The sequence below is a fragment of the Chlorocebus sabaeus genome, chromosome 9 (genome assembly GCF_047675955.1).
Source record: "Chlorocebus sabaeus isolate Y175 chromosome 9, mChlSab1.0.hap1, whole genome shotgun sequence".
Classification (NCBI taxonomy): domain Eukaryota; kingdom Metazoa; phylum Chordata; class Mammalia; order Primates; family Cercopithecidae; genus Chlorocebus; species Chlorocebus sabaeus.
In genome coordinates this window covers 69,166,064-69,181,579 of record NC_132912.1, presented here as the reverse complement: position 1 = coordinate 69,181,579, position 15,516 = coordinate 69,166,064, and the positions used below count along the sequence as shown (strand labels likewise).

The window sequence follows — 15,516 nt, the reverse complement described above, 5'->3', positions numbered from 1 at the left end:
TGCCTCACTGCCATGACCATGGTGTGGACCCAGGTAGAACTGCCCTTCTTCTGTTTATGGTCAGACCTGCCCTGGGCCCTCACTGCCCCCTCACTCCCACTCTTACAGGTAGAATGGCTCAAGAATGAGGATGTCATCGACCCTACCCAGGACACCAACTTCCTGCTCACCATCGACCACAACCTCATCATCCGCCAGGCCCGGTTGTCAGACACTGCCAACTATACTTGCGTGGCCAAGAACATCGTGGCCAAACGCCGGAGCACCACTGCCACTGTCATCGTCTACGGTGCGGGCCTCTCAGAGTGGGAGGGGCAGACACGGCCAAGGGAGGGAGGAGAGCCTGGGGCTAGGTGGGACCCTGGCTTGGTAGGGAGGATGCAGCCCAGAGAGGGGAAGTGAATTGACCAAGGTCACAACAAAGCAAAATTCATGGCCAAGTTGGGCATTCCTGGGTTCCCAGCCAGGAGCACTCCCCAGTTCTCAGGATGCCTTGCCTAACTCTGAAGGAGAAGAACCAACTCTCTCCAAGTCTGGGGGCTGAGGCAGGACCCAGTCAGTATGCCCAGAGGCCTGTTGTCCTTGTAGAGTTAGGGACCAATGCCCAGGCTTGTGAGCTGTTCTCTGCTTCTCCCTTGGGCCCTGTGGTTGGGAGGAGTGGAGCCACAGCTGAGGCGACTTTACAGAGTTCTAGAAAGAGCCCTGTACTAGGTTCCAGCTCCAGGCACAGTCCCAGGCCCCCATTACTCCCGGGATGACCCTAGGCAACTGGCAGCCCTTTCTAGACCTTCCTTGCCATCTTACAACAAGGTGGGGCATAGACAGTGACTTCCTGGGTCTCCTCTGGTGCTGATGGTTGCAGCCCAGCTCTGCCTGCCACTTCTGAGTCCCTCACACTGTAGGCAGATGGGGGCTCACCAGAGGCCAGGCTTCAGCAGAGGGGCCTCGTCAGGGTGAGGGATGGGTTTGGGGGAGGGCAGAGGCTTCCAGAGCCAGGCCAACCAGGTGACAGCTACCACCTTGCAGTGAATGGTGGCTGGTCCAGCTGGGCAGAGTGGTCGCCCTGCTCCAACCGCTGTGGCCGAGGCTGGCAGAAGCGCACCCGGACCTGCACCAACCCCACCCCCCTCAACGGAGGGGCCTTCTGCGAGGGCCAGGCCTTCCAGAAGACCGCCTGTACCACCATCTGCCCAGGTAAGGTGCCTTGCCCATGCCCAGCCCCACCCTGAACCCTGCCCCACCTTCTGTATTGTGCGCCAGAGCCAGGACAGCCATGCTGTCCCTAGCATGGAGAGCAGAAGGTGCTTGTCCCAAGCCCACAGCTGGCTGCCCAGGCTGACGAGATGCTCTGATCTCTGACTTATTCTGCCCTGGGCTGCTGGTGAGATAGAGGCAGAGGGTCTGAGTGGTGGCCCCTTCTCCCTGACCCTCTAGCCTGGGCTCTTCTGTCCTCCAAGCTGAGGGTTCTCAGTGTCAGTGTGTCAGCCCCAGGCCAAGGTTTCAGAGGGACAGCCTTAGGGACAGCCTCTTGCCCCTAACTGTTAAGACACACCGTGGCCACAGACCCTATTCACACTGACAGCCATCCTCCTATTCCCCTCTCTGTGCAGCCCGTCTGCTCCCCTACCCCCACACATGTGCTGTGTTCTCTCCCTTGGGTTGTATGTTTGTGCCTACACTGTTTTTCTTTACCCTGGGTTTGTGTCTGTGTGTGTAAAATGTGCACTGAGCTGTATCGTGTTGATGACCTTATGCATCTATCTGTACCCTCTTTGTCCACCTGCCAGGTGTATCTGGCTGTTCATTGGCATGGGGCTATGTGGATATCATGTGGATTTCTCTGTGTGGCACACATGTGTCCTGGGTTCCTCATTTCCTTCCACAGTGTGTACGCATGCATGTGTGTTGGCGCATTGCTGTGTTCTGCACACGTAATTATGTGTGCACATTTCCCTGCGTGCACATGTCTGTGTGTGCACATACTCCTGTATGCCCTGCTCTTACAGTCGATGGGGCGTGGACGGAGTGGAGCAAGTGGTCAGCCTGCAGCACTGAGTGTGCCCACTGGCGTAGCCGCGAGTGCATGGCGCCCCCACCCCAGAACGGAGGCCGTGACTGCAGCGGGACACTGCTCGACTCTAAGAACTGCACAGATGGGCTGTGTATGCAAAGTGAGTCACAGGGAAGGTGGGGCCCTGGGGGTGGGGACTCTGGAGCCATGTAAGGGTCCCCCAAACCCAGCCCCATGCCTCAGTGCCCAGCCTGCAGCGTGGCAGTCCTCAGGGCCTCTGTCCCCCCACCACATCCATCATCTCATCTCATCCTTCCCATTGCCTTCTCTGCCACCGTTTCCCTGTCACCTATGTCATTGTCTTTCCGTTTATTTCCCTTGACAGATAAGAAAACTCTAAGCGACCCCAACAGCCACCGTAAGTCCCCTTTCATGGCTGTCCTCTTTCCTCTGGGGGATCCCTGGTTCTCTTTGGCTGGCTTTTCCCGGGATCAGGGTGCAGGGCAGGGAAAGCTGAAGGTGCCGCCCTACCCACCCTCCATGGGACCATCTACACCTGACACTGCATGTGTCTGCATCTCCATCACCGGCAGACAGGCAAACCCTTGGCTGACAGAAAAGAAAGGCCCTAGGACACCCTACTGAGCTTCCTCTCATAGGAGGGGAAACTGAGTCTCAGAGAGAAGGGACTTGGCCAGAGACACAGGCAAGAAGTAGCAGAGTGAAGATTTGAACCCAAATATTTTTGTAGCCAAAGCTGGTGTTCTTAACCATACGCCCTTGGCCCTCCTCTCTGGACCAGGGCCGGGGCATCACCACTGCAGTTGCCCCTCATGCCCCTTGCTGTACCTCCGCCCCAGCAGCTGGGCCAAGCCTCCCAAATGGTCTGTGATGCCCGCTGCCCTGCGTCAGCTCCGGGGGGCGCACCCTCCAGCCCCAGAGGCTGCACCGCCACTGCAGTCATACCAGAGCAGCAAAGCCACTTGAGCAGATTGGCCCATGGTAATTAAACCACAATTTCCAGATAGTTCTGGAATCATAAAATCAGTGAGGCCCTTGGCCGAGCTCACTGGGGCTCAGGCTGGGGATGATTCGAGTGTAAATCACCAAGCAAGTGGCCCCAGTGTTAGTGAGGGCAACAGGAGGCAGAGCCAAGCTGGGGGAGCCATTTCTTTGCTGAGACAGGAGCCCAGCCCTGAGGGATCCTCTGGGGAGCCCAAGAGTGAGGGCTGCTGAGGAGAGATACTGGGGGACAGAAGTTGGAAGTGGGCAGACATCCGGGGCTGGGAGCCATGCTCTGCCTTGCTGAAAGCCTCAGGCTGACCCCAAGTGCAGGGTGTGGAGGACTCCAGGCAGAGGAAGCAGGCCTACTTCTCTGAGGGCCCCCCAGGGAGGGAGCGCGTGGACAGGTGCTTCCTGGAGCTCCCGAAGGAAGCAAGGGGAAGAGCAGCAATCTTGGCCGCCAATTTTGCTCTCCCTGAACTGTCCAGTGTGGAAGCCACCAGCCACGTTTGGCCGTTTAAACTTTTATTTAGCTTAATTAAAATTAAATAATTTTTAAAAATGCAGTTCCTCAGTGGTACTGGCCACATTTGAGTTATTCAGGAGCCATACGTGACTAGTGGCTGCATACCGGACACTGCAGACACAGGATATTCCACCACTGTAGAAAGCTCCACCAGAGAGCCCTACTTCAGACCCTGCCACTTTGACCTTGAGGCTTCCTGCCTGGCCATATTTGCCTGGGGGAGGAAAGTGTAGCCATGGGTTACCTCCCCAGGCCCATCCTTCTCCCCACATGCCCACCTCTTCTCCACTGCATTGCTGTGCATCTCATTCCACTCCTTCAGCTCCCATCCCTCCACCTCCCACCCTCAGAGCATGGAATGGAAGAAGAGTTCAGAACAGCTACTTACAAAGATAACAGAGCCAGAAGAGCTTATCCACCTACCACGCTAACAGAGCCAGGGCCTTTGGTGCTATGGAAATTGCTGCAGACTCAGAGGTTTCAACCCCAGCGCCCACAGGGCAAATTATGTTGCCGCATGGCCCCGAGCCACAGACCCTGTCTCCTCAGCAGCGAGCAACGAGTTAACACATGGCGTGAACGTGATTTTTCTTTTCTTCTCATGCCACAACTAGAAGGGCAGTAAGGCAGGGAGTTCGAGCCCATTTTACCTATAGAGAGGTTCAAGGCTAGCCTGAGGTTGCCAGCCTGTGTAGGTGGGGCTCAGACTGGAACTCAGCACCGTGCTGGTTGGCCCTGGGCCCTGCCCTTTCCAGGGACCCAGCGCCTCCCTGACTCCCCCAGGGCCTGGTGTCTGTGCTGCCCCTTATGTGGTCCTCCTGTCCCCGCAGTGCTGGAGGCCTCAGGGGACACGGCGCTGTACGCGGGGCTTGTGGTGGCTGTCTTCGTGGTCGTGGCAATCCTCATGGCAGTAGGGGTGGTGGTGTACCGCCGCAACTGCCGTGACTTCGACACAGACATCACTGACTCATCTGCCGCCCTGACTGGTGGTTTCCACCCTGTCAACTTCAAGACGGCCAGGCCCAGTAAGAACCTGAGGATGTCTGGGGTGGTTGGCAGAGGCAGGATACCCAGAGGGCTCTGGTGGTACCCAGACCAGAGCCAGGCTCCTGACTCCCTCCCGGGGTTTTTCCGTAGAGATAACTATGTGGATGGGTATGGATTAGAGAGCTACAGAGAAGGGAGTGACCCAGGCTGCAGGATTCCCAAAGCTTCCCGCAGCTGGCAGCAATTGAGCCTTTCACAGCTGGACATTTGGGTGGGATTTTGCAGTGGGAGCTGGGCCAGTGAGATGAGGCACAGCTGGGTCTGACTATAGCCCCCACTCCTGCAGACAACCCACAGCTCCTACACCCCTCTGTGCCTCCTGACCTGACAGCCAGTGCCGGCATCTACCGCGGACCCGTGTATGCCTTGCAGGACTCCACCGACAAGATCCCCATGACCAACTCTCCTCTGCTGGACCCCTTACCCAGCCTTAAGGTCAAGGTCTACAGCTCCAGCACCATGGGCTCTGGGCCAGGCCTGGCAGACGGGGCTGACCTGCTGGGGGTCCTGCCGCCGGGCACATACCCTAGTGATTTCGCCCGGGACACCCACCTCCTGCACCTGCGCAGCGCCAGCCTTGGTTCCCAGCAGCTCTTGGGCCTGCCCCGAGACCCGGGGAGCAGCATCAGCGGCACCTTTGGCTGCCTGGGTGGGAGGCTCAGCATCCCTGGCACAGGTGAGCCCCCGCTCTGCTTGTGTGTCAGCCTGGCCTCAGCACCTCCTCTGCGGACTGCCCCCACACCCATCCAACAGAAGATAGGGCTGCCCTAATTCCATCTCACAGATGGGGAAAGGGAGACCTGGTGGCAGGAAGTGAGTATAAAATAGAGAGGTCTGACTAGAAAAGCTAGGCTTCAGGCCTGCCTGTGCCCTCACTAGGGCAGAGGAACCTTGGGCCAGCCACCTTCTAAGCTTCAGTGTCTCTGTTGTGTGAGAGAGAATAGTACTATGTAGTTCAGCAGACCTACAAAGCACTGTCCTAGAACTAGCAGCAGAGGGGCAGGGGCGCCCATCTTAGTTTGCAAAGCCAGCAATTAACAGCTTCCCAGCACCATACACTAAGCTAGGAGTAGAGCTGGCACTTGGACCTCCAGACCCCATAGCAATGTCAGAGACCCCTGACTTCCTAGACAAGCCAGCACTGGTCAGTGGCCTGGCCTCTGCTTGCATCCAGTCCCCAGACCCCCTCCCACCCCTGGCTGGTGACCACCTGGAGCTCAGGAGATATCTTTCTCTCCTAGCCCCAAACTGGGGCCAATTTCCCAAACCCTTATTCTCCTGAGCTCCTGGACTCCCTGCTGACCTCCCTCTCCCCCTAGGGGTCAGCCTACTGGTGCCCAATGGAGCCATTCCCCAGGGCAAGTTCTACGAGATGTATCTACTCATCAACAAGGCAGAAAGCACCCTGTGAGTACAGCCCCGGCCCCTGCTCCTTTTTCTTCCTCCCATCCCTTGCTGCATGCCCCCACTTGGCGCCCCTTCTAAGCTTGATGCTAAGACCAAACAGTCCTCCAAGGAAAGCATTAATCTTACTGGGTCCATATTTAAAACTTGCAGAACCAATACCATAAATCGCAAAACTCAGGCAATTGACAAGCTGGCTACAAGTATGACAAAGGGCTGAATATCCTTACTATGTAAAGAGATTTTGTAGATCAATAAGAAAAAGTAAACATCTCACTGTGAAAATGGGCAAAGGATATGAACAAGGGATTCACACACACACTCTCACACAAACACACTGGCCAGTAGGTTATGAGAAACTGTTCAGTCTAATTTGCGGTCAGAGAAAACTAATGAAAAAAAAACACAAGGTATATTGGGATTTTATTATTATTATTATTATGGAATTTGCAAGGACCTTTTTCCAAATGATAATACACTCTTGCTGGCAAGAGGGTGGGAACATGGCCTTCTGTGGCACGTGGGCTGGAGTAGAGATTGGAACCAGCTCTCTGGAGGGCACTTTAGCGTAACCTATTGAAAACCTTCCAAGATTACACAACCTTGGAAAATGTAAGCAATGAATTTTGAGCTATGATAATGTTGCAGTGAAACAGCAAAAATCTGGAAACAACCTCAAGGTTCGTGCCATTTTCTTTGCCTCCTTTGCCCCTATGACCTCTGGGAATGCAGAGTCCTGAGTGGCAAAGAGCTGCCCTCCACCTCCCGGGCCCTGGGAAGACTTGGGAGCCCAGCAGGAGCCTGCACCTTTGCCGAGCTCTTCACTGCCTCCCTCCTACCCTGTGTCCTCCCCCAGCCCGCTTTCAGAAGGGACCCAGACAGTATTGAGCCCCTCGGTGACCTGCGGACCCACAGGCCTCCTGCTGTGCCGCCCCGTCGTCCTCACCATGCCCCACTGTGCCGAAGTCAGTGCCGGTGACTGGATCTTTCAGCTCAAGACCCAGGCCCACCAGGGCCACTGGGAGGTGAGGAGCCAGGGTGAAGGTTGGCCCAGCTCTCCCAACCTGCCTAGGGAGGCAAAAGAAAGCCCTTTTCCTCTGGCCCGGCCTCAATAACTGTGACCGCTACCCCACCCTTGCTGTCCCCTACAGGAGGTGGTGACCCTGGATGAGGAGACCCTGAACACACCCTGCTACTGCCAGCTGGAGCCCAGGGCCTGCCATATCCTGCTGGACCAGCTGGGCACTTACGTGTTCACGGGCGAGTCCTATTCCCGCTCAGCAGTCAAGCGACTCCAGCTGGCCGTCTTCGCCCCCGCCCTCTGCACCTCCCTGGAGTACAGCCTCCGGGTCTACTGCCTGGAGGACACACCTGTAGCACTGAAGGTAGGGCCAGCTGCAGGTGCCCACACAGCCCTGGCCGGCCAGCTGCATGATCCCTGCCAGCATCCCCCTCCCCAGGCTCATGGGCCCTCCCAGGAACCCTTCCCCACCACCAGCCTTATTAGGTCACGCATGCGGCCCTCACACACTGAAACAGCCTTGGGCACAGGGCCTGTCTCACGAAGATCCAGGTTAGAGGTGGGAGGCAGACCAGGGATCCCTGAAGGCTCTGATGGGGTCTGCCCCAGGACCGAGGGAGCATGAGACCAGGAGCGGCTTGGGCTGGTGGGGAGGGTCTCTGGGAAGGCTGACATGTAGGAGTTTCAGCAGAGAGGAGTGAAGGGCATTCCAGACTGATGGAAATGACTGCGTTTCATATGCGTTTCAGCTGAAAGGCATAGGGAATGTGTGAATGTGAGGGCAGGAGAAAGGGGCAGGGCTCAGCCTCCCAGGAGCCTGTGCCAAGGAATTTGGAATCCACGCGGCAGGAAGGGGAATGGACCTGGTAGACACCGGTTCACAGGTGCTCTTTAGAAAGCCCCTGTGGCTATACTTGGGGTGGGTAGATGAGAGGGGCTGGACCCTGGGCCACAGGGAGTGACAGCAGCCAGAAGGGGGCTGGATGCTGCGTTTGCTCAGTGGAAGGGACAGACTGATGGGATGGGCAGTGGGAGGGGAAGTTAAGGCTGACAGCCAGGCTCCTAGCATGTGTAGAAGGATGGAGAGCCATGTCCCAAGTGAAGGAAGGGTCGTGCAGATGAGGGGTGGTCAGGACAGGAGGGAGGGAAGCAGAGGGGAGGGTCTTAGAGCACTGAGAGCCTGATGATGGCAGGTATGGAGCCCTGTGTTAGCACCACTATTCCCTGCCAGCCTTAGCGCCCTTGTGCATTCCCCCGTTCTCAGGAGCTCAGGCTCATCCTGATGTAACCCTGGAAGCATATAGATACTTGGCTGTGGGTGAGCCCGTTCCCTCCCACCTCCCATCTGCCCTCCTCAGTGCCTCATGGTCCTTTCCCATGGCTCCATGCACCTCCCATTTCTGCTCCCTGGCCCCATCCAGCTCCTTCATCTCCCAGACTCATGGGACTTGTCCCAAAGCCCACACTGCAGACAGCAAAGGTGAAAGAGGCCCATGGGAGAAGGAGTGTCCCTTGCTGGGAGGACACTGGCTTGAGATGCCAGTGGTCCTGCGATGGGTGGGAGGTGCCTGGGAAGTGCTCCTGCAGCTGGATCTCTTGGTCCTGGGGCATTGGCTAATGGCCAGCTTTGGCCAGAGAGTGCTATAGAAATCAAGAGGGAAGTTACCAGGTTTTGGCCTGATGGTATTCTTTGTTTATTCAACCCTCCATCCATTATCTATCCATCTGTCCATCTGTTCATCCATCCATCCGTCTTTCTGTTCATCTGACCATATACCCATTCAGTCAGCAGCCCATCTGTTTACCTATTCATTACTCTTCTATCCATTCATTTATCTTTTCTTCCATCTTTCTATTCATACACCCATCCTTGTACATCCATCTGTATATTCATCTGTCTATCTTTCTAGCCATCGATCTGTTTATCCATCAATCTGTCCATTTATTAGTCCCTCTAGCCATACGATCATCTATGGATTCATTCATCTAGTCATCTTTCCCACTGTCTGTCCATCCATCCATCATCCATTCATCTTCTCACACCATAAGCCCTCTGTGAGCTCTTGCAAATGCCCAGCCACACACTCAGATGGGCCCCTACCTCCTGCCCTGCAGAGTGCAGCAGAAGAGACCCATTGACCAAGTGTGATGGGTTCCCCTTCCCCATGCCCCTGGCCCACAGGAGGTGCTGGAGCTGGAGCGGACTCTGGGTGGCTACCTGGTGGAGGAGCCGAAACCCCTGATGTTCAAAGACAGTTACCACAACCTGCGCCTCTCCCTCCATGACCTCCCCCACGCCCATTGGAGGAGCAAGCTGCTGGCCAAATACCAGGTGAGGGCTGGGTTGATGGGTGGGGAGGGCCAACACTTAAGGGCTGCCCGGGAAGACCAGCTCCCTCCCGGGCTCTGCCTCCTGGCTCTGCCCTGCGGCCTCCCTGGGTCTCTCACTGTCTCTGTCTTCTCCCAGCCCAGTCTCCAGGCTCCCAGCCATCCCCAAGCACATCCCCAAATTCAGGGCAGTGGGTAACCACATGTACACTCTGCCCTGTCACATCCCTACACGCACAGACGCCTGTGCCCTTCATCCTCACAGAGGCTCCCCACCCTTCAGGGCATGCCCTCCTGGCAGACTGTCCATCTCATCTGTGACAGCCACAGCCTGCTGCTGCCCACGCAGCAGCACCTGAGACCATGAGGCCCCCCAGCCCCCAACACACACACACCTGTGCCTTTCCTTCCCTCACGTACCCCACCTCAGCTCCCTTCTGGAACTGAGGGTCTGACACCAACTCAGCTGGCTAGCTTAGGGCACTTGACCTCTCCCCATCTGGGTGGAGAGACCTGAACTGCCCACTGAAGCTCCCTGAGCTCTCCCTGAGTCTCCATTTCCATGAGGACAGGGCAGGCTGGCCTTGCCTGCCTGGTCCTGACCCCCTCCTCCTGCAGGAGATCCCCTTCTGTCACATCTGGAGCGGCAGCCAGAAGGCCCTCCACTGCACTTTCAGCCTGGAGAGGCACAGCTTGGCCTCTACAGAGCTCACCTGCAAGATCTGCGTTCGGCAAGTGGAAGGGGAGGGCCAGATATTCCAGCTGCACACCACACTGGCGGAGGTGAGGGAAGGGGGCCAGATATTCCAGCTGCACACCACTCTGGCAGCGGTGAGGGAAGGGGGCCAGATATTCCAGCTGCACACCACTCTGGCAGAGGTGAGGGAAGGGGGCCAGATATTCCAGCTGCACACCACTCTGGCAGAGGTGAGGGAAGGGGGGCCAGATATTCCAGCTGCACACCACTCTGGCAGAGGTGAGGGAAGGATGGCCAGATATTCCAGCTGCACACCATGCTGATGGAGGTGAGGGCCAGAGGACACCTCTAGGGTTTGGGGCGGGGCTGCAGCACGCAGACCCCTGTAGTTCCCTCTCACCTCCCAAGTCTGAGCAGACATTTGGTCATGTTTTGCTAACAAGCATCATGTATTGATTGAGTGCCATTCACATGCTTGGCATATACCAGAAAACTTACATGATCTCACTAAATCTTCACAAGCACCGGGAGATGCATGACAGATATGATCCCCACCTGGGAGGTGAGAATGTAGGTTTTAGGAAGGGCAAGGATTTGCACACTATGCACCAATGGCAAGACTGGATTTGAACCCAGGTTGATGCAAGGACCAGGCCTATGGTTCTCAACCGTTATAAACCTGGATTGAGATTAAAACCCAGGCCACCCAGGGTGACAGCACTAGATCCTCCTCGTGGGGCATTGTAAAGAGCACTGGATACAGGTCTGGACCCAGGTCTGCCACTAACTTGGCATGTGGCCATGAGCAGGCCACTCCCCTTTTCTAGACTTCACTTTCCACCTGTACAAATGGGTGCATGTGGATTAGCCTGTGGCTGGGGCTCCTTGGGGCTTCCTAACTATGAGGCTGCATCTGCATTTGCCTGGGGCCTTAGGTAAGCATGGTGCACCCCCTGAGGCCTGGAGGATGTCCATGCAGGCCTTGCCCTTGGGAACCGACCATTCAAGGGAGAAGCCCCTGCCTGAACAGTGGGAGTCTGTCCAGAGGAGGTGGGAGTGACTCAAGGCTCAATGAGCTCACAGTCCAAGGGGAGGGAGACTGGAGAGCAGTGCCCAGCGCTGTGCCCCTCTCACTCTTGGTCCCCACCCTTGCAGACACCTGCTGGCTCCCTGGACACTCTCTGCTCTGCCCCTGGCAGCACCGTCACCACCCAGCTGGGACCTTACGCCTTCAAGATCCCGCTGTCCATCCGCCAGAAGATATGCAACAGCCTAGATGCCCCCAACTCACGGGGCAATGACTGGCGAATGTTGGCGCAGAAGCTTTCTATGGACCGGTGAGTATCCCAAACCACAGCCCACCCCCATCTGCCTTCGTCCTCAAGGTCTCACAGGGGCAGGCAGGGTAGGCAGCCTGACAGCCAAGACCAGCTCCCAGACCAGCCGCCCTTTTGCCACCATTTGTGGCAAATCAGGAACTCGGGATTGGATATGCAAAGTTCAAGAGTACTGCTCCCTCAAGGAGCATCATGCTCAGAGCACTGGTCCTCGAGCCGGGCAGACTCTCAGGCCCCACTCTTTTCCCATTGTGCGGGGATAACGCTCCACCTGCCCATCTCACAGAACAGCAGGAGACTCAAAGCCAGGGCATCAGCTTGGTGCCATCATTGTTAGCACCTGGTGTCTAGGACAGAGAAGGTGCTCCGGAGATGCTTGCTGACTGACTGAGATACACTTTGGTGTCAAAACTCCTTTGGAGAACTTCAAGTGCTGGATACATGAATATAAAGCCAATGATAATAAGTATTATATGTATTGAAAGATGTGTAATAAACCTGCATTGAGCAGATGCTTTAGATAAGACATTTTACTAGAAATGAGTAGGACTTAAAAAGATGGCTAAGGCTTTGTTCCTCCTATCAGGGGAGTTCATGGGAGCAGGAGGAAACACAGGTGGGAGGAATGAGCACATGCTACACGTGGTCATTCTCTCTTGGGGCCAGTGTCTTTCAATGATAATAACGATGATGACAGACAAGATGGTTACATGCTAGAGACAATGCTAGACCCTTACTTTATATGATCTTGGATCTTGTTGAGAGGTAACTGGCATTGTTCCCATTTTAGAGGCAAGGAGACTAAGATTCTGAGCCTTAGGTTCTGACTTGCCCAGAGCCACACAGACTGCAACACAGTAGCTGGAATTCAGACCCAGGACAGTAGGACACCAAAGCCCACAGCCTTCCCACTTCCCCTTGTGCCCCTTCACCCCCAGGCTCCAGGAAGGAGCTAAGTGCTTGGGGACCTCAGTGCCCTCCTTCTCTCTGCCAGGTACCTGAATTACTTTGCCACCAAAGCAAGCCCCACGGGTGTGATCCTGGACCTCTGGGAAGCTCTGCAGCAGGACGATGGGGACCTCAACAGCCTGGCGAGTGCCTTGGAAGAGATGGGCAAGAGTGAGATGCTGGTGGCTGTGGCCACTGACGGGGACTGCTGAGCCTCCTGGGACGACAGGCTGGCAGGGACTGACAGGAGGCAGGTGCAGGGAGACCTGGGGGAGCCTCCTGATGAGGATGTTTGGCCTCTGCTTCCTCCCAGTTCACAGCCAGAGTTGCCTCTCCTCCTCCTCTTCCCCAACCCCCAGACCACAACCAGCCTTAGAAAATCCATGTACTCTGTTGTTAGAGGGCCCAGAGTTCCTTCTCCATCCCCGCTCTCTGTGTCTTGGCCTGAGATCTCTGTACGGGAACCAAGATGGGGCTGAAGCCTCTGGAGGCGGTTGGGGCAGGCAGGAGGCCCTCCCTCCACCCCTCTACCCTCAGCCTGGCAACTTCTGAGTTCCATGGGTTTTAGTTCCGTTCTTCGTTTTCTTCCTCCATTATTGATTTATCCTTTCTCCCTAAGCCCCCTTCTGCTTCCACGCCCTTTTCCTCTTTGAAGAGTCAAGTACAATTCAGACAAACTGCTTTCTCCTGTCCAAAAGCAAAAAGGTAAAGGAAAGAAAGAAAGCTTCAGACCGCTAGTAAGGCTCAAAGAAGAAGAAAAACACCAAAACCACAAGGGAAAAGAAAAACCCAGTTTCTTAGGAAACGCTAATGATCTATTATCCAGATTATTTGGATAAGTCCTTTTTAAGAAAAAAAAAAAAAGAAAATGAAAAACAACACAAAAAAATAGAAAACTCTTTTGTTGAGTGTGGATGAGAATGGGCACACTCACACTTCTGGCCAGGAGTGAATGTGCCTCTGTGTGCGTGTGTGTGTGTGTGTGTGTTTGTGTGTGTGTGTACATGTATGCCTGTGCATTGGGGAGAGAGAGACTGAACAGAGAGTACTTTGCTGCTAACAAATCCATCTTGGACTGAATTCTGAATTCTGACAAGGCCTCAGTTTCCCCAGTTGTGCAGGGAGTAGATCAGACAGGGTTTTCACTGTCTAGATTTAGCTGGTTAGATTTCCCTCTAAAATCTTAAGCAGATGCTGAATCCATAAAGCCAAGGAGTGCTAAGGGCTGCAGTGGGTGGGCCCTCCCTCCCACAGCCTCAGGGAGATACCTCTGGGCTCCTGGGAATCTGGATTAAGAAAGTTGGGATGAAAGAGGAGGCCAGCTGTGAGCCAGGGAGAATGTTCCAGTCTGGTTTTGGTCTGGTGGCTCCTAGAAAGGGATGTGGCTCAGAAGTGGGACTCAAACAGAGAGACGAGTGGGGGAGGAGAGTCCTCTACAGACATCTCTCTCCTGGGGGCTGGATAGCTTTACCCTAAGGTGGGGCCAGCCCTGACACCCTCATCCCATCCTCAGCCCAGCAGCCTCTGGAGCAGGGTGACGCTCTCTTGATGGCCAGGAATCCAGAATCTGCCCTTCCCCAGCCTTGGTTTCTCCTTCTGTAAAGCAGAGTGATGGCTGAGTGGTCCTTTCTAGCTCCAAAAGCCGGAGCTTCCCAGTGTCAGTCAGCCCTGCAGTGTGGGAGGCTGGGAGGCGGGTGGCCTGGCTGTGTTTTGCATGCCCAGGAGTGGAGGAGGAGACTGAGAAGCTGGTTTCCCAGCTCTGATCTCCACAGGCACCTCCTATAACCTTCCTATAGACCCCACTACGGTCTGGGAGATCTGAAATAACCTTTCCCAGTGGGTGGGGTTGCCAAGGTAGAGGGGACGACATACACCACCCCCACCCAACCTGTTCCAGGGGCCCTGCATGGTGCAGGATGAGTCTGCCCTGTGCAACTGCCTGACAGTGGCTGGGACAAGGATCTTGCAGCCAGCACAGAGGCCTCATCAAAGGCCTCTCCCTCTTGGCACTCCAGGCAGGGCAAGTGTCAGCTTCCCCAACACTTCCAGGCAGTGACCCTAGGGCGTGCCCCAGCAGGCCTCTGAGCAGCCACTGGGATCCGTCTCAGCACATCCTGGCCTTTGAAAGTCTGATATCCTGAGAGGAGGGCAGGTTTTAGGGCCGCAGTTCCAGCCAGCATCCCCAGCTTGGCTTCCCTGCCAAGGACTCGGCAGCTCGCGGGGCTTCTTACCACCCACCAGTCCCCTGGGGTGTGGCCTAGCTGTGGGCAGAGGAGGACTTGCCTGGAGATTTGAGAGAGGATTCCTTCTACCAGGGCTGCTGAGGGCCAGGTCTGCATCAGGGGCTGGACCTTGACTGGGTCCGGAGGCTGAGACTAAGGCTCTCAACCCTGGTGCCTCCAGGCACCAGGATGCTGCCTCAGATGAAGGAAAGTGCCGGATGACGGGCACTTTCCCTGCCAAAGTGCCCGTCCCATGGGCTCAGCCTCACTGGTCACTGTTAGCCCAGGCACACATGTGGGCCTCGGTCACGTGGCTTTGAGGGCAATCTGACCAGGCTAGACCACACGTGCCGTGACAGGGGGTGCCATTCCCCTTGCAGGCTCTGACATGTCCACATGCAGCCTGGCAGTCCAAAGACCAGGAATCGAGTTGCAAATCTGCCATTAAACTGCTGTGCGACTTCTGGCATATCACTGCCTTCTCTGGGCTTCAGTGTCCTTTTCATACCTAGAAGGCTGCAGTCTGAGGTTCTTTGGGTTCAGACACACCGTTCTAGGCTTCTGTAGGGGACCCTGTCATCTGCCGTGCCCCTCCTCCCTGCTCTTTTCTGTCCTCCCTGCCCCACCCTCAGAAGCTGCTTGCGCTGCCCCCAGGACAGGAGCTTGACGGATGAGGTGCAGCCAGCCACCCAGGTGCCATTTCCAGTCTGACTTCTGGAAATGTGCACCCATGTCCTAGAGCACAGACCCATTGACTGGAGCCTCCTGGGAGGGTTCAAACCGTCCAGCTCTACGAGAAATGCCCAGAAAGAATTTGCCGACTCCATCCGTCTGTGGAGGCTGTGTGCCTCCAGGGTGGGATCGGTGGTTTCTCCTCTAATTCAGACCTGAGAGGTAGCCCCAGAGGGCGTGTACCGTGTACCTGGTGGACAGCAGCTCAGGTAACGTTGGGGTTTGCAGGGCCCTTATGCAG

At 55.9% G+C, this 15,516-nt stretch overlaps 1 protein-coding gene across 4 annotated transcripts in view; it reads left to right on the top strand.

Annotated features, from left to right (window-relative positions):
- The window catches only part of UNC5B (unc-5 netrin receptor B), an 89,177-nt gene extending 74,621 nt beyond the window's left edge, over positions 1-14,556 (top strand). Inside the window, exons 5-17 of one of the 4 annotated variants that reach the window (XM_038009095.2) lie at positions 109-289; positions 1,027-1,194; positions 2,007-2,171; positions 2,397-2,429; positions 4,370-4,564; positions 4,873-5,262; positions 5,906-5,993; positions 6,847-7,015; positions 7,142-7,375; positions 9,194-9,343; positions 9,958-10,122; positions 11,192-11,373; positions 12,368-14,556. In XM_038009095.2, the coding sequence (XP_037865023.2) occupies positions 109-289; positions 1,027-1,194; positions 2,007-2,171; positions 2,397-2,429; positions 4,370-4,564; positions 4,873-5,262; positions 5,906-5,993; positions 6,847-7,015; positions 7,142-7,375; positions 9,194-9,343; positions 9,958-10,122; positions 11,192-11,373; positions 12,368-12,533 (2,286 nt within the window). In that variant the 3' untranslated portion in view covers positions 12,534-14,556. The remainder of the gene's footprint in view (positions 1-108; positions 290-1,026; positions 1,195-2,006; positions 2,172-2,396; positions 2,430-4,369; positions 4,565-4,872; positions 5,263-5,905; positions 5,994-6,846; positions 7,016-7,141; positions 7,376-9,193; positions 9,344-9,957; positions 10,123-11,191; positions 11,374-12,367) is intronic. The other 3 variants (XM_007963143.3, XM_038009096.2, XM_038009097.2) reach the window with 3 other exon arrangements.
- The last annotated feature ends 960 nt before the right edge of the window (positions 14,557-15,516 follow it).